The following is a 15,715-nucleotide window of genomic DNA, read 5'->3' on the forward strand; positions in this document are numbered from 1 at the left end:
TTTGGGTGGGAGGGGCAGTGATGTCAGAGTGTGGTAAGAATACAGCAGACTGGAAAAGATTTGCTTCAAGGTAAGTTCAATCAAAATCACTAATGCTTTCATTTTTATGATATTAATCTCTAGTTCTTCAAATTTTAAGAATACAAATCCATAATTCTTCCAAATTTTCCATTCTAATATTTAGATCTTCCACTTGTAGAATAAAAATCACTAATTCTTCCAAGATAGAAAGGATTATTTGCTCTGTGTGCAGTTCAGTTTATCTTTGGAAACTGGTCTTCATCAGAGGCAGAAGAAGGAAGAACAATGTCAGGTATGTGCAAGTGTTAGTTCTATATATCTGATTTCTAAAATTCTGCGTCAAAAATGATATTCCAAAAATTTTCATTTGCACTTCACACAGTGAAAATACGGTTGCAAAGTGCTGACAATGAAGCACGCATTGGTCTGAGCCTACAAGATGAGGATCCTAGAGGAGAACCTTACAGGCAAGAGTAGTTTGTCTTTGTTATACAGATATACTTACCACAATAAAAGAATACATCCACTAACATCTTATAATCATAAACGTTTTAGGTGTACATGTGGGCGATCAATGGATCCATTGGCCTGGTGGATACTACTTGCAATTGCTGTAGCAACTTTTTTTTTCTATGTGGTGATCTTGCTCCTGCTTCACTACAACAACTACTTTTAACCTCTTAAGCTCCAAGCCTAACCGATCTCCTGCCTTTTGCCCACGTATCAAGGGGTGTTGGGGCTTAAGAAGTTAATTAAATAAATGCACATTAAAAGGAAGTTCAATAAAGTGTATTTCTTTAACAATGTGAAAATAAGTAGTCTTCATTCTTACACTGGAGTGATAGATGATGAAAATAGACAAATTTTGGGCAGTATGAACAGTTATGATATTTAAACACTATGTGATGGGGGGGAAAAATGCACCTGAGTCAAAATGTGATGGGCCAGAATTATAATGTACTCACATGTATATATAGTGTAATTGCAGACTTACTAATTAGTTTAGGCCTTTTAGACAGCATGTCACATTTTAATCACACAGAACACGGAACTTTATTCAAAATAAATTATGTTATGTCTTTGACAATGTGGATTTCCAAAAGAGTCACATTTCACACTAATGTGATTCCTAAAGGATGATATGCAAATTAGAAGATTTGATTACACAGTTACTTTAATGACACATACAATTCCTTAGAAATAATCCTCAATTCCAAGTTACAGTGTCTTATAACAGCAGAAATAGATAATCTGATTCGCCAGTAGATAGTGATGTCAGCTAAAGTCTAGACAAGAACGATTTTTTAAGTGGTGAGTCCAGACAGCATTCTTTCTACCCTAATTACTAATTCTTCTGTTTTTTGTTTTTATCCCAATCACTAGGGCTTCCAATATAGACATGCAAATCAAACATTCTTCCCATTTTTCAACCCTAATCTTTAGATCTTCCACTTATAGAATAAAAATCAATAATTCTTCCAAGATAGTAATGATTATTTCCTCTGTATGTGTCTTATCTTTGGAAACTTTGCTTCATCACATGCAGAAGAAGGAAGAACAACAAGTGTTAGTTCTACATATGTTTGATTCCTGAGATTCAGTGGTCCCAAATGATATTCCTAAGATTTTCATTTGTGCTTCATGCAGTGGAAATACAACTGTAAAATGCTGACAATGAAGCCCGCATTGGTCTGAGCCTACAAGATGAGAATCCTATAGGAGAACTTTGCAGGCAAGAGCAGTTTGTCTTTGTTACACAGAGATACTTACCACAATAAAAGAATACATCCACTAACATCTTATCCTCATAAACGTTTTCTGCTGCAACCATTTTATTCTGTGTGGTGGTGTTGCTCCTGCTCCATTCCAACAAATACATCTAAGAAAATAAAAGCAGATTAAAAGGAAGTTCAATAAAGTTTATTTCTTTACAAATATCAAAATTGTGTGACTTCATTCTCACACTGGGTTAATGCGGGATGTCAAAGGTTGTCTAACATCAAGATTTATGGTGGTTCAAACTGCAGACAAGAAAAGAAAACTACAGGTGAATCCAAATGTGATGCTCATTGTTGTTCCCAAGACGAAGTAAAAAATGCAATGTAATATATTTGTACTAATCTTTAGCTGTTAGACTACTAAATGCTGACAGGGGTCATTTGGATTCATATTTATGATTATTAATTTTTATAGGTTGTGTGAATGAGCAGACAAAAATGGCCCTTTTGGGGAATAATAAAGTTATGTGAGATTAGTTAAAAAGAAAAAAAAGGGCATTTGTGCAACATTTTATTTAATAGTACAGAGTCAAAGCTTATTGATTTATTTTACAAGGTATAATTTAAAATAAAATGATTCCTAATGGTAGCTGTGCAAATCTTGTTATTAAGTTAGTTGTATTAGTTACACATTAAATTCCTAATGGGTATTCCTATTTTCCAAGATCCAGTATCCTATAAAAGACAGCAGAATTCAGTGTTCTTATTTGCTGAACGGTTGTTGTATAACAGCAAACTTTGGAGGAGTGGCAGTGGAAACAGGCTTGAATTAGGAGTCCATGTTGTTACCTTTTAGGAGAAGATGGAGAAGATGGATTTATTTGAAGGTTCTCCAATCAGAGTTAGTGGATCAAGCTGGAACCAGGGAGGTTGATGCAGCTCTTCAGGGGTCTCAGTTTCAGAGCAATGATGTTCCATCTACTGTAAATTCATGGAGCACAAGAACACAACAAATCATTAATAAAAAAAAAAAAAAGATTGCAAAAGACACTTAGAATCACCACCATAAATTTGTCTTTGCAGCCAAGGCGTTCTAATTATGGGAAAGAAAAATAAATGCTAGGCAAGACATACAAACATGACCACCACACACACACACATACACACACACACACACACAGACACTCACACAAAAGATCAAAAGCTATGGCGACAGCGGCAAGGAAAACCTTCCTTTTAACAGGAAGAAATCTCCAGCACTACCAGGCTCATGGAGGGGCTGCCATGTGCTGTGACTGGCTGGGATTCTGTCTGCATATCAGAGATACAAAGTGTTGTATTTATAACACTATTTCCTTTGTAGTATTGTCTTTTCTATTTTAATTGTCATTGTTTTCCTGTCACACTTAGTGTAGTTCATTCCACCTACTTTCTCCTAATCGCCACATCACACTGATCAGATGGCGATGCCTTTCACCCTGGTTTATCTCTGACATCAGCACCAACTATTCTGTTGTTCTTATATGTTTTTTCCTACATTGCAACATAACTTTGTATGTCCAATAGCCAGATAAGAAATTAATTTAACTATAAATTGTTATCTACAAATTATATTAAGCTGTTACGTTCACACGGTTGTTAATTTTTACTAGTTAGTGTACTGCTGCCAATGAGTTCATAAACACGTCTGTTTGAAGCTATTTTATTGGCGTATCTACCAGAAAGAATTTTGAGAATCAAAGATCATTTTAACAAGCTGTGATTTCAAAAGAGTTAAACATTGCACTAAAACAATTCCTAAAAGCTGTTAATAAATTAATTTAATAATATTTAGTTTATTTTTAATTGCAGAAAAGATTCCAAATGACTCATCTTCCATTCCAAGTACTGGCACCATCAACTATGTTGGTAAATTAGACCGTGTGATTGGCTGAAGGATCTGCCTTGTCATGAACTTTGGGGGGAGGAGCAATAACGTCAGCGTGTGGTGAGAGTACAGCAGACTGGCAAAGATTTGTTTCAAGGTAAGTGCAATCCTAACCACTAATTCTTTCCTTTTGTTATGATCCTAATCCTTAGTCCTTCCAATGATACAATACAAATAGCTAAACTTCCATAATTTTCATCCCTGTCCCTGGACATTCCAGTTATGTAATATACATCTCTAATGCTTCCAACATTGTGCTGATGTACTCTGTATGCAGTGTGTCTTTGGAAACATGCCACGCTATGTGCACCAAACATCTGAACTGCATTTGATGTTTTTGTTTATATTTTATGTAGTTTTAAAAATAATTTCTCTTTCAACACAGTATTGCAAGTCCTGAATCAAGTGGGCTCCTTACAAGAAGAAGAAAATGGATAGAAGAGGGAGGACTCCAATTCCTGAGGACCCTGTGAAAAGCAATAAACCACCACTGGTGGAAAAAGATGACCTGGAGTCACAGGATGAAACTAGGAAGTTGGAGATTTCTGAAGCCGTTAAAGAGCCTCAGTCCAGCAATGATGGTGTGCCAGTGAATGTAAGTTAACAGAGTAACACAGCCAACAACAAGTGAAATATCAGATGAAATGAGTTACTGCAACAAATACTAAGAATCTCCTCTCTTCATTTGTCTTTGCAGGCAAACGGTGTTGCTGATGGGAAAGGAAAATGACTGCCAATAAAGACACACAAACATAGCTACACACACACAAGCATGCATGCACCTGCACACATATGTTCATATACAACAATGTTCAGATAAAGTTCAATAAAGTTCTTGTTGTTCAATGGCAAAATCCTGTGTTTTCTTTCTCACACTGATGGAGGATGGGAAAAGTCCACAGTCATGGTAGTTTATTCAAGTTTATTCATTTCTTTGAAAAGGTGTAATTCCAGATTAAAGTTATAGTGGAGCCATCATGGCTCAAGAGTTGGCAGCTCATCTTGTAATCGGAAGGTTGCCGGCTCAGACTGTCTCGGTCATTGTGTCCTGGGGCAAGACTACTGGTGGTGGTCAGAAGGCCTGGTGGCACCAGTGTCCGGCAGCTTCGCCTCTGTCAGTGCACCTCAGGGACTAAGTAAAGCCCTGTATAAATACAGACCATTTAATAAGATTCACAAAACACATTAATTGACTGTTATTTATTATAATTACAGAAAAGACTCCAAGTGAATCATCTTGAATTCCAAGTACTAGTACCTTGTAATATAGGCAAAATTAATAATGTGATTGGCTGAAAGGTCTTTGTAGTCATGAGTTTGGGTGGGAGGGGCAGTGATGTCAGAATGTGGTAAGAATACAGCAGACTGGAAAAGATTTGCTTCAAGGTAAGTTCAATCAAAATCACTAATACTCTCATATTTTATGATTTTAATGGCTTGTCCTTCCAGTTAAAGAATATAAATCACTAATGCTTCCAACATTGTGCTGATGTTCTTTTTGTACTGATAGCCCTGCGCATTACTTGTAGGATTTTAGATTAAAAATCCAATTTCTAACTATATATTAAAACAACACTTTATAAATATAGTTCATTGATTTCTTTGACAAAGTGTAATTCCAGATTAAAATTGCAGTACACTAACAACATACCTAAAGGATGATATGTAAATACCATTAATTAGGTTTGTGAGATTAATTACATATAAAATTCCAAAAAAAAAAATTCAACCTTGATTTCAAGTTACAGTTTAGAAAATGATTATTTGATTTGCTAATCAACATTGATGTGAGCAGAAGTCCTGAGAAGTGTGATTTTGGTCCTATTCAAATGACTAATTCTTCTGTTTTTTTTGTTTTGTTTTGTTTTGTTTTTTAAATCAAAGTTCCTAAAGCTTCCAATTTTAGAATACAAACCAATAATTCTTCCAATTTTTCCACTTTAATTTATAGATCTTGAATAACAATTACTAATCCTTCCAAGATACTAATGTATATTTCCTCTGTATGCAGGTTATCTTTGTAAACGTAGGGTCTTTTGTTCCTTCTTAATCCGACTTTGAGAATGGCAGGTATGTGCCAGTGTGTTAAATCTACACCTGTTTGATTTCTCAGATCCAGTGGTCTGAACTAAAATGTCATTTGCCCTTCATGCAGTGGAAATACGGCTGCAAAGTGTTGCTCACAATCACTCAACCTTTGGTCAACTTCAGAGCCCACAAGATGAGTATCCTACAAGAGAACCCTGCAGGCAAGTGCAGTTTGTCTCTTCTTAATCCACCAATTTTTTCCATAATATATAAAATTTATTTGAGTAATCTATGTGCACTTTCTTATCATAAACTTACTTTTAGGTGCACATGTTGGAGATTAATTGATTCGTGGACCTGTTGTATGCTTCTCATCACTGCTGCTGCAATCACTTTATTCTTTGTGGTGGTCTTGCTCCTGCTCCATTTCAAGAAATGCATATAATTACACACACACACACACACACACACACACACACACACACACACGCACACACACACACACACACACACACACATTTAAATGAAGCCTAATAAATGTTTTCTTTAACAGTGTTAATGTCCTGTGTCTTCATTATTACACTTGGGTTGGGTTAGAATAAGATAAGATAAGATCACCTTTAGTAGTCCCAGACATGGGAAAATGTGTTTTGTTACAACAGAAAGTTCACAGTGCAAATTTACAAAGCAATAATTAGAAAAACACTTGAATAGGATAAGAATAAGAAACTGTACACAATAGAGGTAAATAAAATACTATATACACTAGAATAACACTGAATACAAATGCTATATACAACTGAGTATAATACAACAATGCCATAAAAGAGTAATGCACTTAATGTTATTGCTATTGCACATGTGTGGATGTGTGTGTTTTATCAGTTGAAGTCTTTGTTGTGGAGTCTGACAGCAGTGGGGAGGAAAGACCTGTTAAATCTCTCCATCCCACACCGTGGGTGTCGCAGCCACCGAAGGAGCTGCTCAGTACTCTCCTGTATGGGGTGGCAGATGTTGTCCAACAGGGATGACAGTTCTGCAGCACTATATACATATGAACAGTATTAACAGGGAAAAAATATATAAAATGCACAAATATACAAACTGGTGGGTGAGGAGGAGAATGACAGTATCATCCACTGAAGTGGGTCCAGTGATGAGCTTACCAGGTGCTGAAACTGAGCCAGGACCAGAGGCTCCAGGGTCTTCATTAGGTGGGATGTCAGAGCCACCGGCCTGTAGCTGTTGAGGTTCTTGGGGCGTGAGGTCTTTGGCACTGGTACAACACAGAAGATTTTTCTGAACTGTGGGACTCTCCCCAGCCTCAGGGTCAGGCTAGAGATGTTCTCCATCATCCAACACAGTTGGTCTGCACAGGACCTGATGCCAACTTGGTTTTAATCCTCCTCATTTCCCTCCTAACCTGGGTGGTTGAGAGAGACAGGCTGGAGCCTTGTGTTAATGTGTGCTGGATGCTGTTGTTGGGGGTAGGTAGTAGTGAGCAGGGTGAGTAAAGGAGGTATGAAGTGTCTGAGGTGTCAGAGGTGGAACAGCAGCTGTGGTGGTGTGTGAGTCTGCAGCCGATGTTGAAAACTGCCTCATAGAGTAATCAAATCTGTTAAAGAAATGATAGAGTTCATTTACATTCCCCCTGATCAGAGAATTCTGATCTTTGTGGCCCAAGATGGTTCTGAGGCCTCTCCAGACTTTGCAAACGTTGTTTTGTTGAAGCTGGTTCTCCATCTCTGCCTGTAGCTGTCCTTCCCATTCCTTATCAGTCCTCTCAGCTCCTCCTTGTCTCTGGATTTGAAGAGATTTGTCTCTTCAGTTTGAGGACAGCTTTAGGCTATGTCCCCACTAGCCCAGATAGATTTAAAAACTGCATTTTCATCTGAAAACGCTCCCCGTCCACACTATCGTTTTCAGTGGTTTTCAAAGAGCTGCGCATCCACATTGTAACGGCTGAAAATTCTTACATTCCAGTACTGCATGTGCATGAAATGTAAGAAGATTCGACCTGCCTCATTTCTGTCTGCTGCTTATTTACTTTCTGGCTTTTTGAAACGTCGCGGCAAAATGTTGAGGAAAAGCACCACATTTTTAAAATGGACTAACAATAAGGTGGAGTTGTTGCTGCGAGTAACACAAAAATACAAAGTTGCAAAAGCGAGTGACAGTTAAAGAATTGGAAGAAAAGCTCTCTGGAGCATGTACAGACTGATATAAATCTTTAATAGGGCTGTCAAAACTAAGAGCATTGTCCTTGTTTCAGACTGTCCCACAACATTATCGGCTTTGTGGACCACTTTATTGAGCCAGTTGGCATCTGCAAACTGCAACCTGCTGCCCCAGCATGCAACAGCAAAGAGAATGGCACTGGCCACAACAAACTCATAGAAAATCGTCAACCACCTCAGAAAATTACTTGGGCCCTCTCAAGTGCAGTGGTGGTTTTTACCGAGTCCAGTTTATTTTTAGTGTGTACTTATATTTACAGTGCTCCACTATGTCTGCATTGACCCCTTTGATTAAAACAGGGGTCACCGGTTTCCTGGTCTTCCTAAAGTACAAAATCAATTATTTGGTCTTTTTCACTTTAAACTGCAGAGGATTTTGCTCAGACTACATGACAAAGGGGTCCACCACAGCCTGGCACTCATCACCCTCAGTGATGCATCCAACCACCGCAGAGTCATCAGAAAACGCCTGATGATGGCAGGTCTTGCAGTGGCTGAAGTTTGTGATGTAGAGGGTGAAGAGAAAGGGGAGAGGACCGTCTCTTGTGATGCCGCTGTTTTGCTGATCACCTTGTCAGACACCTTGTGTTGAAGATGCATTTATTGTGGTTGACCTGTCAGGTAATCAACAATCTAGGACCAAGAATGACCTGACTATGTCGAGAGTGATTTAGGAAAATTATGGCCAATGTTGTGGCTAAGAATAAATAAAGCAAAAATAATGCTTTACATAAAGCATGTGTAGTCTTACCCACACTAAACGACTAATTACAGTTATTCACTGATTTATTTGATGTATTAAAAGGTCTAATTCCAAATGAACATTTTTCTCATGTTTATGTTATAATAATAATGGATTGGATTTATATAGCATTTTTCAAGGCACCCAAAGCGCTTTACAATACCACTATTCATTCACTCTCACATTCACACACTGGTGGAGGCAGCTACAGTTGCAGCCACAGCTGCCCTGGGGCAGACTGACAGAAGCGAGGCTGCCATATCGCACCATCGGCCCCTCTGGCCAACACCAGTAGGCGGTAGGTGAAGTGTCTTGTCCAAGGACACAACGACCAGGACAGAGAGCCCGGGGATCGAACCTTCCGGTTACAGATACGCTTCCCAACCCCCTGAGCCACGGTCGCCCCAATGTTATGGATATCTATATATACTAATGTGTGCTGAAAAGACATTCTGAGTTATAAATCCAAATGAGTGATACTTCACACTATCAAAATTCCTAGAGGAAGGTGTGGAAATTATGTTCATTCATCAGATATACATTATTGGTAAGAAATCACATGACCAAAGCAGAGAGCACGATTGGTTGAAAGATCTGAATGCTAAGATCCCCATAGATTATACGCAAAGCTGTTAGTGTTCATTAAGTTGAAGACGGTGGAATTACATAAAGGTAAGTTTAGATAAAATTAACTAATTCCTTCCAACTGGAACATCCAAATCCCTAATCTCTTGTGTCGAATTTAAATACTATAATTCCAAGTATTGTATATAAATCACTAATGTTTAGTTTCCCGCTTGAGGTTATTCTTTTGTGTGTGTGTGTGTGTGTGTGTGTGGGGGGGGGGGGGGGGGGGGGGGGGTGGTCTTTCATAATTAAAGTCTACAGTCAAGGAAGAAGTGAGTAACAAAATGCAATACTTGTTCATACCTTTATACCTTGTAGCACCACACGTTAAGACCTATGTAATTCTCTGTGAGCACTTATTGAATTTATTTTAATAGCCATTCAACCACACTAACATCTTTTTTCAACAGCTCTTCTTTGCTGAAGGGCTCAGTAATGATTAGCCAAACTGAATCCATTTTTAGAAATTAGTTTCAAAATAAGTGAAATTTAAATCAATTATTCATCCATTCAAATCTCTAATTCTTCCAATCCTTAAATATTATTCCCCAATTCCTCCAAGTCTTGTATCCAAAGTAACAACTATTCCAACAAATAAATACATATCACTAAAAGTTTAAACAACATATTTCCCCATTCAAAGTAATTATTTTAGTTATTTTGTAATTATATTATGAATTTAGAGGTATACATCTTAACCTTTAAGAATTTAAGATTAGACCGATAATGAATTTGTTTTGAACATACTGTCTCCAAATTGTTTTACGAGTCAAGCATTATTTTGTAGACAGACTGAAGGGGAGTTAAGCTCAACGGTGCGTAAACATTCATACACACATTGGTGTAACTACATATTTACACATATATTTCTTTATCAAAACTTATACTTATTTATTTTTTGAAAGAGACAGCTTTTTTTTAAAAAAAATGACAACTGTCAGCAAAAATACTGCTTTAAAAAATCAGAATCACCTTATTTAAGTTCAATATAAATACACGGAAGTGTTATGAAAGCTCTAAGTCAAATGAAGCCATTTTAAATGGTTCAGCATTGCCTGCATCTGCAGAGGATTCATGTGTACATGTATTTTAAAATAATGATGTCAAGCGCCTTGATGGAATTGAAAAATCAATAAATGTTCACCTTTTAGTGTCTTAATTACAATCATTAATTCAGAGAAAATGTAGCAAATTAACCTACCATTCTGAATTAGACCAACCCCTGAAAAGGCTCTTCTGGGACAATTTGAGGCCAAAGGGTCTAAGGGATCTAAGGGTTCTTTTATTTTGAGGATGAGAAAGTTGTAATGAGACAATTCACAGGTTATAATATTTTCAAAAATAAGATCAAAGATTGGGTTAATTTTACCAATTCAAAATACCAATTCATTTACTAGTATCGCAGTCCCTGGTTATTCCAGGAGGGTTCTCCAAATAACTGGTCCATAACTTAAGAAAAAATACTAAAAACTTGAAAGTTATTTTAATCCCCTATTAAAAGTGGCAGACTTTTTATTCTTTTAATTCCTTTAATATTTGGTCAAGTACTGAGAAGTGTACACCTCAATTTGAAGACTTGCGGGCAAGTAATTATAAATAATTCACCTGTTCTGATGTGTATTCTTCTCTACAGGAAAAATGCCACGTCAGATGACAGAATGCCCAATATGCTCTGTTCCATATGTTGCAGTTGGGCAGCATTTAAAAAAATACCACCATGTTGTAAACAAAGAAGAATTACATTTACTGCTAAATTACTGCTTTACAGTGTAAGTCACTGTCATACAGTATATGACAAAACATTGCAACAATTTAAAGTGGTAGTTGTAGTTACATTTGTCAAAATGGATGTGATATGCAGTTACAGGGGCAGGCTGGACTGTCCAGTATGTAAAGCTAAAAGCCGTATAAGACTGGACAAGCACTTGCAAAATGTCCACTGTGAGATTGAGGTTAGTGTTTTGTATAGCTTACATTTTATTGTTAAATTAGAATGCATTCTTATGTGACATGTTTCACTAACTTTCTCAAACATTGCTGTTCTATTGTTTATACCCTTTCAGAAATCAGATCAGAAGAAAGTAATGAGGACAGCGAAACGATTGGCTAATCTGAAAGCCCTCAAAGCTCTCAGACGTTCAAATCCACAGCCTCCAATGGTGACCTCACTGGACATAGAGCAGCTGACTGAAAGCAGTGATCAAGAGGAGCGAAGTGATAACAGTGATAGCAGTGAAGAATCTGCAGAGATTAGAGAAGACAGCTCAGTCCATTCCCCTGTCAATCAATTAGATGATGCTCAAGTCCAACATCAGAATTGCAAAAAGTGCAAACAACAGGATTTGTTACTTCAACTCCTGAAAAGGAAACTGAAAAGACTGAAATCCACTAAGGATAAACTTGGCTTCAAACCTCTCAGCCCCCCAAAGCGCCAGAAATTTGAAAGAATAAAACCTGACCCAACAGCCCGGCTTCCTAAATTTGGTATGAATTGTTTAGCAAAAATGTTTTTTCTTCTGTAGTGTAATGTGAATTTGGATAACTGGTTGTTCTATTTAGGAACTCACATCCCGCTAATTAAACAGATACTACTAATTAGCAATATCTTCCAGATATCATTGTCAACCACTTGAATTAGAAGAATGTTTTCTGTACCTCATCAGTTTGTCATGACACTTCTAATTGCTATGTTGTTACTACACTTTATTTTAAACAGAGAAAGTCCTGAATGCTTGGTTTCAGCACATTTGTGGAACAAGTAAAAGGGACGTTGAAAATGCCAAACAACGGGTCTATCATGTCCGTACCTGGGCATATTTCATGTCTCACAATCAAGTCCCTGCAATGACGTTTGCATTTATGGACAACAGAGAAAGACTGACTGAGTACATTTTTACAAATTTCTGTGATATTTTAGTCCAGTAATCTCAATAATACTAAAGTGATTACTGATTTGTGTTTGTTTGTGCCTTTTTTAGATGGACAACTTATCTGAATAAATATGCTGTAACAACCAAAAGGATCTGGATTGGAAATGTGAGGGCGTTCTTGCAATTTCTGATTGATGCACAACTGCCAGAGGTCAGAGCCTCCCGTAAGGCTTTAAAGGGGACTTTATTTGCACTTCAGTCGGAAATGAAGAAGAGCAGAAGGGAGTTACAAACCCACAGGCAAGCCATCCGGATCAAAAAATCACGTAAGATCCAACTTTACTACTTAGTTGTTACCTAGCATGTGCAATAAATAACTAATTTTTAAATGTCATGATATCATGACTGTGATGTGGTGAGGAACAAGGACTCAAAATGTTATGATCTAAGTATAAATTGTATATAAGTATGTCTTTTGTGCATTGTATATGTACAGTGGTATGCAAATGTTTGTGCACCCCTATTGTTTTTCAAGATGTTTCTTTATAAATCATTGGTTGCTTGGATTAGCAATTTCAATTCAATATATCATAAACATCTGTATTAGGTCTGAAATACAACCTGTTTTATATTTACATCATTGCGTGCAGCATGAATGAGCATGACTGGAGCTACAGGAACATAAAAACATTCTGTGTCTTTTAGAAATGCTTGTAGATCCTGTCCACATCACTGATTTTCTCAAGAAGGCCACCACACACATCCCTGAAGCACTTGGTAAGTGTTTAGTTCATTTCTCCATAAGGACAACTCTAACAACCCCAATAATATCTCTGTTAATGAGAATTCTTTTATAATATTTACTTACCAGCTGTAATCTGTATGTATATATAGTTCAGAATCTCAGATTTACAGAACTATATGACAGAACTTTTTGCTTTCAATTATAACAGACTGCTCATTTATAATCAGTTGTTGGACTTTTGATTTTTGTTCAAATATATAATACATATACAAACAGTAGCATTTGTGATGTTTATATAGGATTATATTAGGGGGAGTATATAGCAATATAAGGGATATGCTCAACTATCCCTTGTGTCTTACCGTGCAACCTCTATGTTACTCAATAGTCGAGCTTGAGAAAAATCCCACAACTAAGAACCTAGACTGGTTCTATGGTCTTCTGGCTGGATTTGTCATCTGCACAACTGGACACAGAAGAGCCGTCATATCAAATATGACAGTTGACGAAGTTGGCACTGCTGAAGCGGATGGTGATGGCCGGCGGATAATCAGAGTAAAGTCATTAAGAAATGATTTCTCTCCCTGATTAAAGATGTTTTCTTACCAGCGACATCAATGACTGTGTGCAATGTAATTTAGTTGCTGATTCTTTTACAGGTAAAAGAGCACAAGACCAAAGAAACATTTGGCCATGCACTTGTTCCCCTAACGAAAGACGAATACATATGGTTTCACCGCTTTGTGTACCACCGCCACAGATACCTTGGTGGATCATCACAATTGATTTTTGCCAACACCAATGGAGGGCCTTATTCTAAGATGCTGACATCATTTCAAGATGCATGGAGGAAGTTTGGTATCCCAGGAAAACCAACCTTCTCTATGATTAGGAGCAGCATCAGCACTTTTGTGAGTAGTTTCCACTTTATGGTGATTCAGTGTTTTTACCTTCCTATCCTCTTAGAGGGATGATATAAAACAGTCACCCTTCCTGGTTCTACTCCCAGTGTTTTAATGTTGGAAGGACATTTCTTTTTCTTTATATTGTCTTCTGTTGTACTTCTTTTTGTGGTTCTGTCCTTAGCTCTGCAAATCTTGAAAATTTCAAATGTTAGTGCAATTAATAACATTATTTAATGTTTACATTTGTAGAGTGGGAGATTCTTGGGAACCCAAAGCAAGGTACAAGTCCACCGGATGATGTGCCATTCTGATGCAACTGCAGCAAGGTTTTATGAGGCAGATTTAAACTTGGACGAAGCCTTCAAGTGCCGCAACAATGCTGCAAAGGCACTTGCTGTGAACAATAGAACCAGAAAGTCTGAGGAATCTACAACCTCAGAAGACAATAAAGATGTGTTGCAGAGAAGATATGCTGGACCGAAGAAAAGAAAGTCTAGTCAAAATGCCACAAGAGAAGAAATTGTGAAAAAGAAGACCAAACAGCACGCAAACACCATTGACACAGACAGCAGCAAAGATGAAAGTAACAATGAAGTCAGGAAAATCATTGACCCGGCAGCAGGAAACACATCTGGAAAACACCCACATAAACAGAGTGGCAGGGCAAGAGCAAAAGTGAGGGTACAAGAAGACACAACAGGTGATGAAGATATGTCAGAGATGGTGACTACAGAGAGTAGTGAAGGTGAAGATTATGATGATAACTGTGAACACATTGACCTTACAGCAGCAGGTACATTGGGAACCACCAAAGGTAAAGATAATGCTAAAGGAAAAGGAAAAGCCACAAAGGACACAGGACATTTCTATAGTCGTACTCAATTTCTTAAAAACAAGAATAAATGTTGGGAATCTCCTAAAATTGTGTCAGAAAGAATTGCAATCCAAACACAAATACAAAAAGTTGTTAGACCAAAGGAAGCAACTGAGGGTGTGAACCAAACACAGACAGAGACAATAGATGAAGACAATGAAGCCTTGAGGCCAGAAAGTTTGAGTGAAAATGAAAACAGTATGCAAACAGTAACTACAGATAATGAAGAAGACAAAGCTGAAGATGAAAATGGTCCCTTGTTGAACACAACTGACATAGACCAAGAAGTTTCCAGTGGACTAGTGAGAAAAACTACAAAAAAAATAAAAGGAATGAGCACAGAGGACATAGGCAGAGATAAACATGGACCACAGACAAAGACGACAACCGAGGGAAAATGCAATTTGAGATCAGAAGGAACAAATGAAAACAAAGACACAGTTAGAGTAAAAGAAGATGGCCCTGGGACTAGCTATGAGTCTCCATTGGCACACCCAAAAATGAGGAAAAAATCTCTTACGCAGAAAAGGTCTTTGACAAAGTGTGATGAAAGCAAAGAAATAAAGCAAAAGGGCAACAAGCAAGAAAGAAAAAGACCAAAGAGCCTGACTGCAAGACAGTTGTTAAGTCCAAAGATGCTCAGAAGTAACAAGAACAAAGACCCACCTAAAGATACCAACAAAAGATAAAAAGCCATACAACTCAGAGGAAAAGAGTTTTTCGGTTGTTTTTGATTTTACTTTGATGTTTGTTTTACTACATTTTTGAAAACTTTGTGATCATGTGAGGTTTTTTGTTATTTACTTATTTTACACAGACACTCTGACTGTTTCCTTTTTTTTTTTTTTTAGATTTTACTCATTTTGGTCATGTGAGGTCTTTTTATGTTTGCGAATTGTTTTTATTTTTCACTTTTAAAATGTATTTTTTTTTTTTTTAAAAAAGGACAAATACTGATATACATAAGCTCTTGACAACAAATGATGCCAAATGCAATAATAAAGACTTTTCTGTTCAATTT

General features: G+C 37.2%; 1 protein-coding gene across 1 annotated transcript; it reads left to right on the forward strand.

Moving 5' to 3' along the window:
• The first annotated feature begins 4,096 nt into the window (after positions 1-4,096).
• Positions 4,097-15,441, forward strand: LOC148103671 (uncharacterized). The gene is made up of 11 exons (XM_087838178.1): positions 4,097-4,261; positions 5,780-5,915; positions 10,934-11,069; positions 11,162-11,252; positions 11,364-11,784; positions 12,017-12,185; positions 12,279-12,496; positions 12,876-12,947; positions 13,304-13,470; positions 13,575-13,826; positions 14,070-15,441. The coding sequence occupies exons 1-11, from the start codon at positions 4,097-4,099 to the stop codon at positions 15,381-15,383; spliced, it is 3,141 nt and encodes a 1,046-aa protein (XP_087694304.1). The 3' UTR covers positions 15,384-15,441.
• The last annotated feature ends 274 nt before the right edge of the window (positions 15,442-15,715 follow it).

Source organism: Neolamprologus brichardi, chromosome 3 (genome assembly GCF_056152115.1).
Source record: "Neolamprologus brichardi isolate AB-2024 chromosome 3, ASM5615211v1, whole genome shotgun sequence".
Lineage (NCBI taxonomy): Eukaryota > Metazoa > Chordata > Actinopteri > Cichliformes > Cichlidae > Neolamprologus > Neolamprologus brichardi.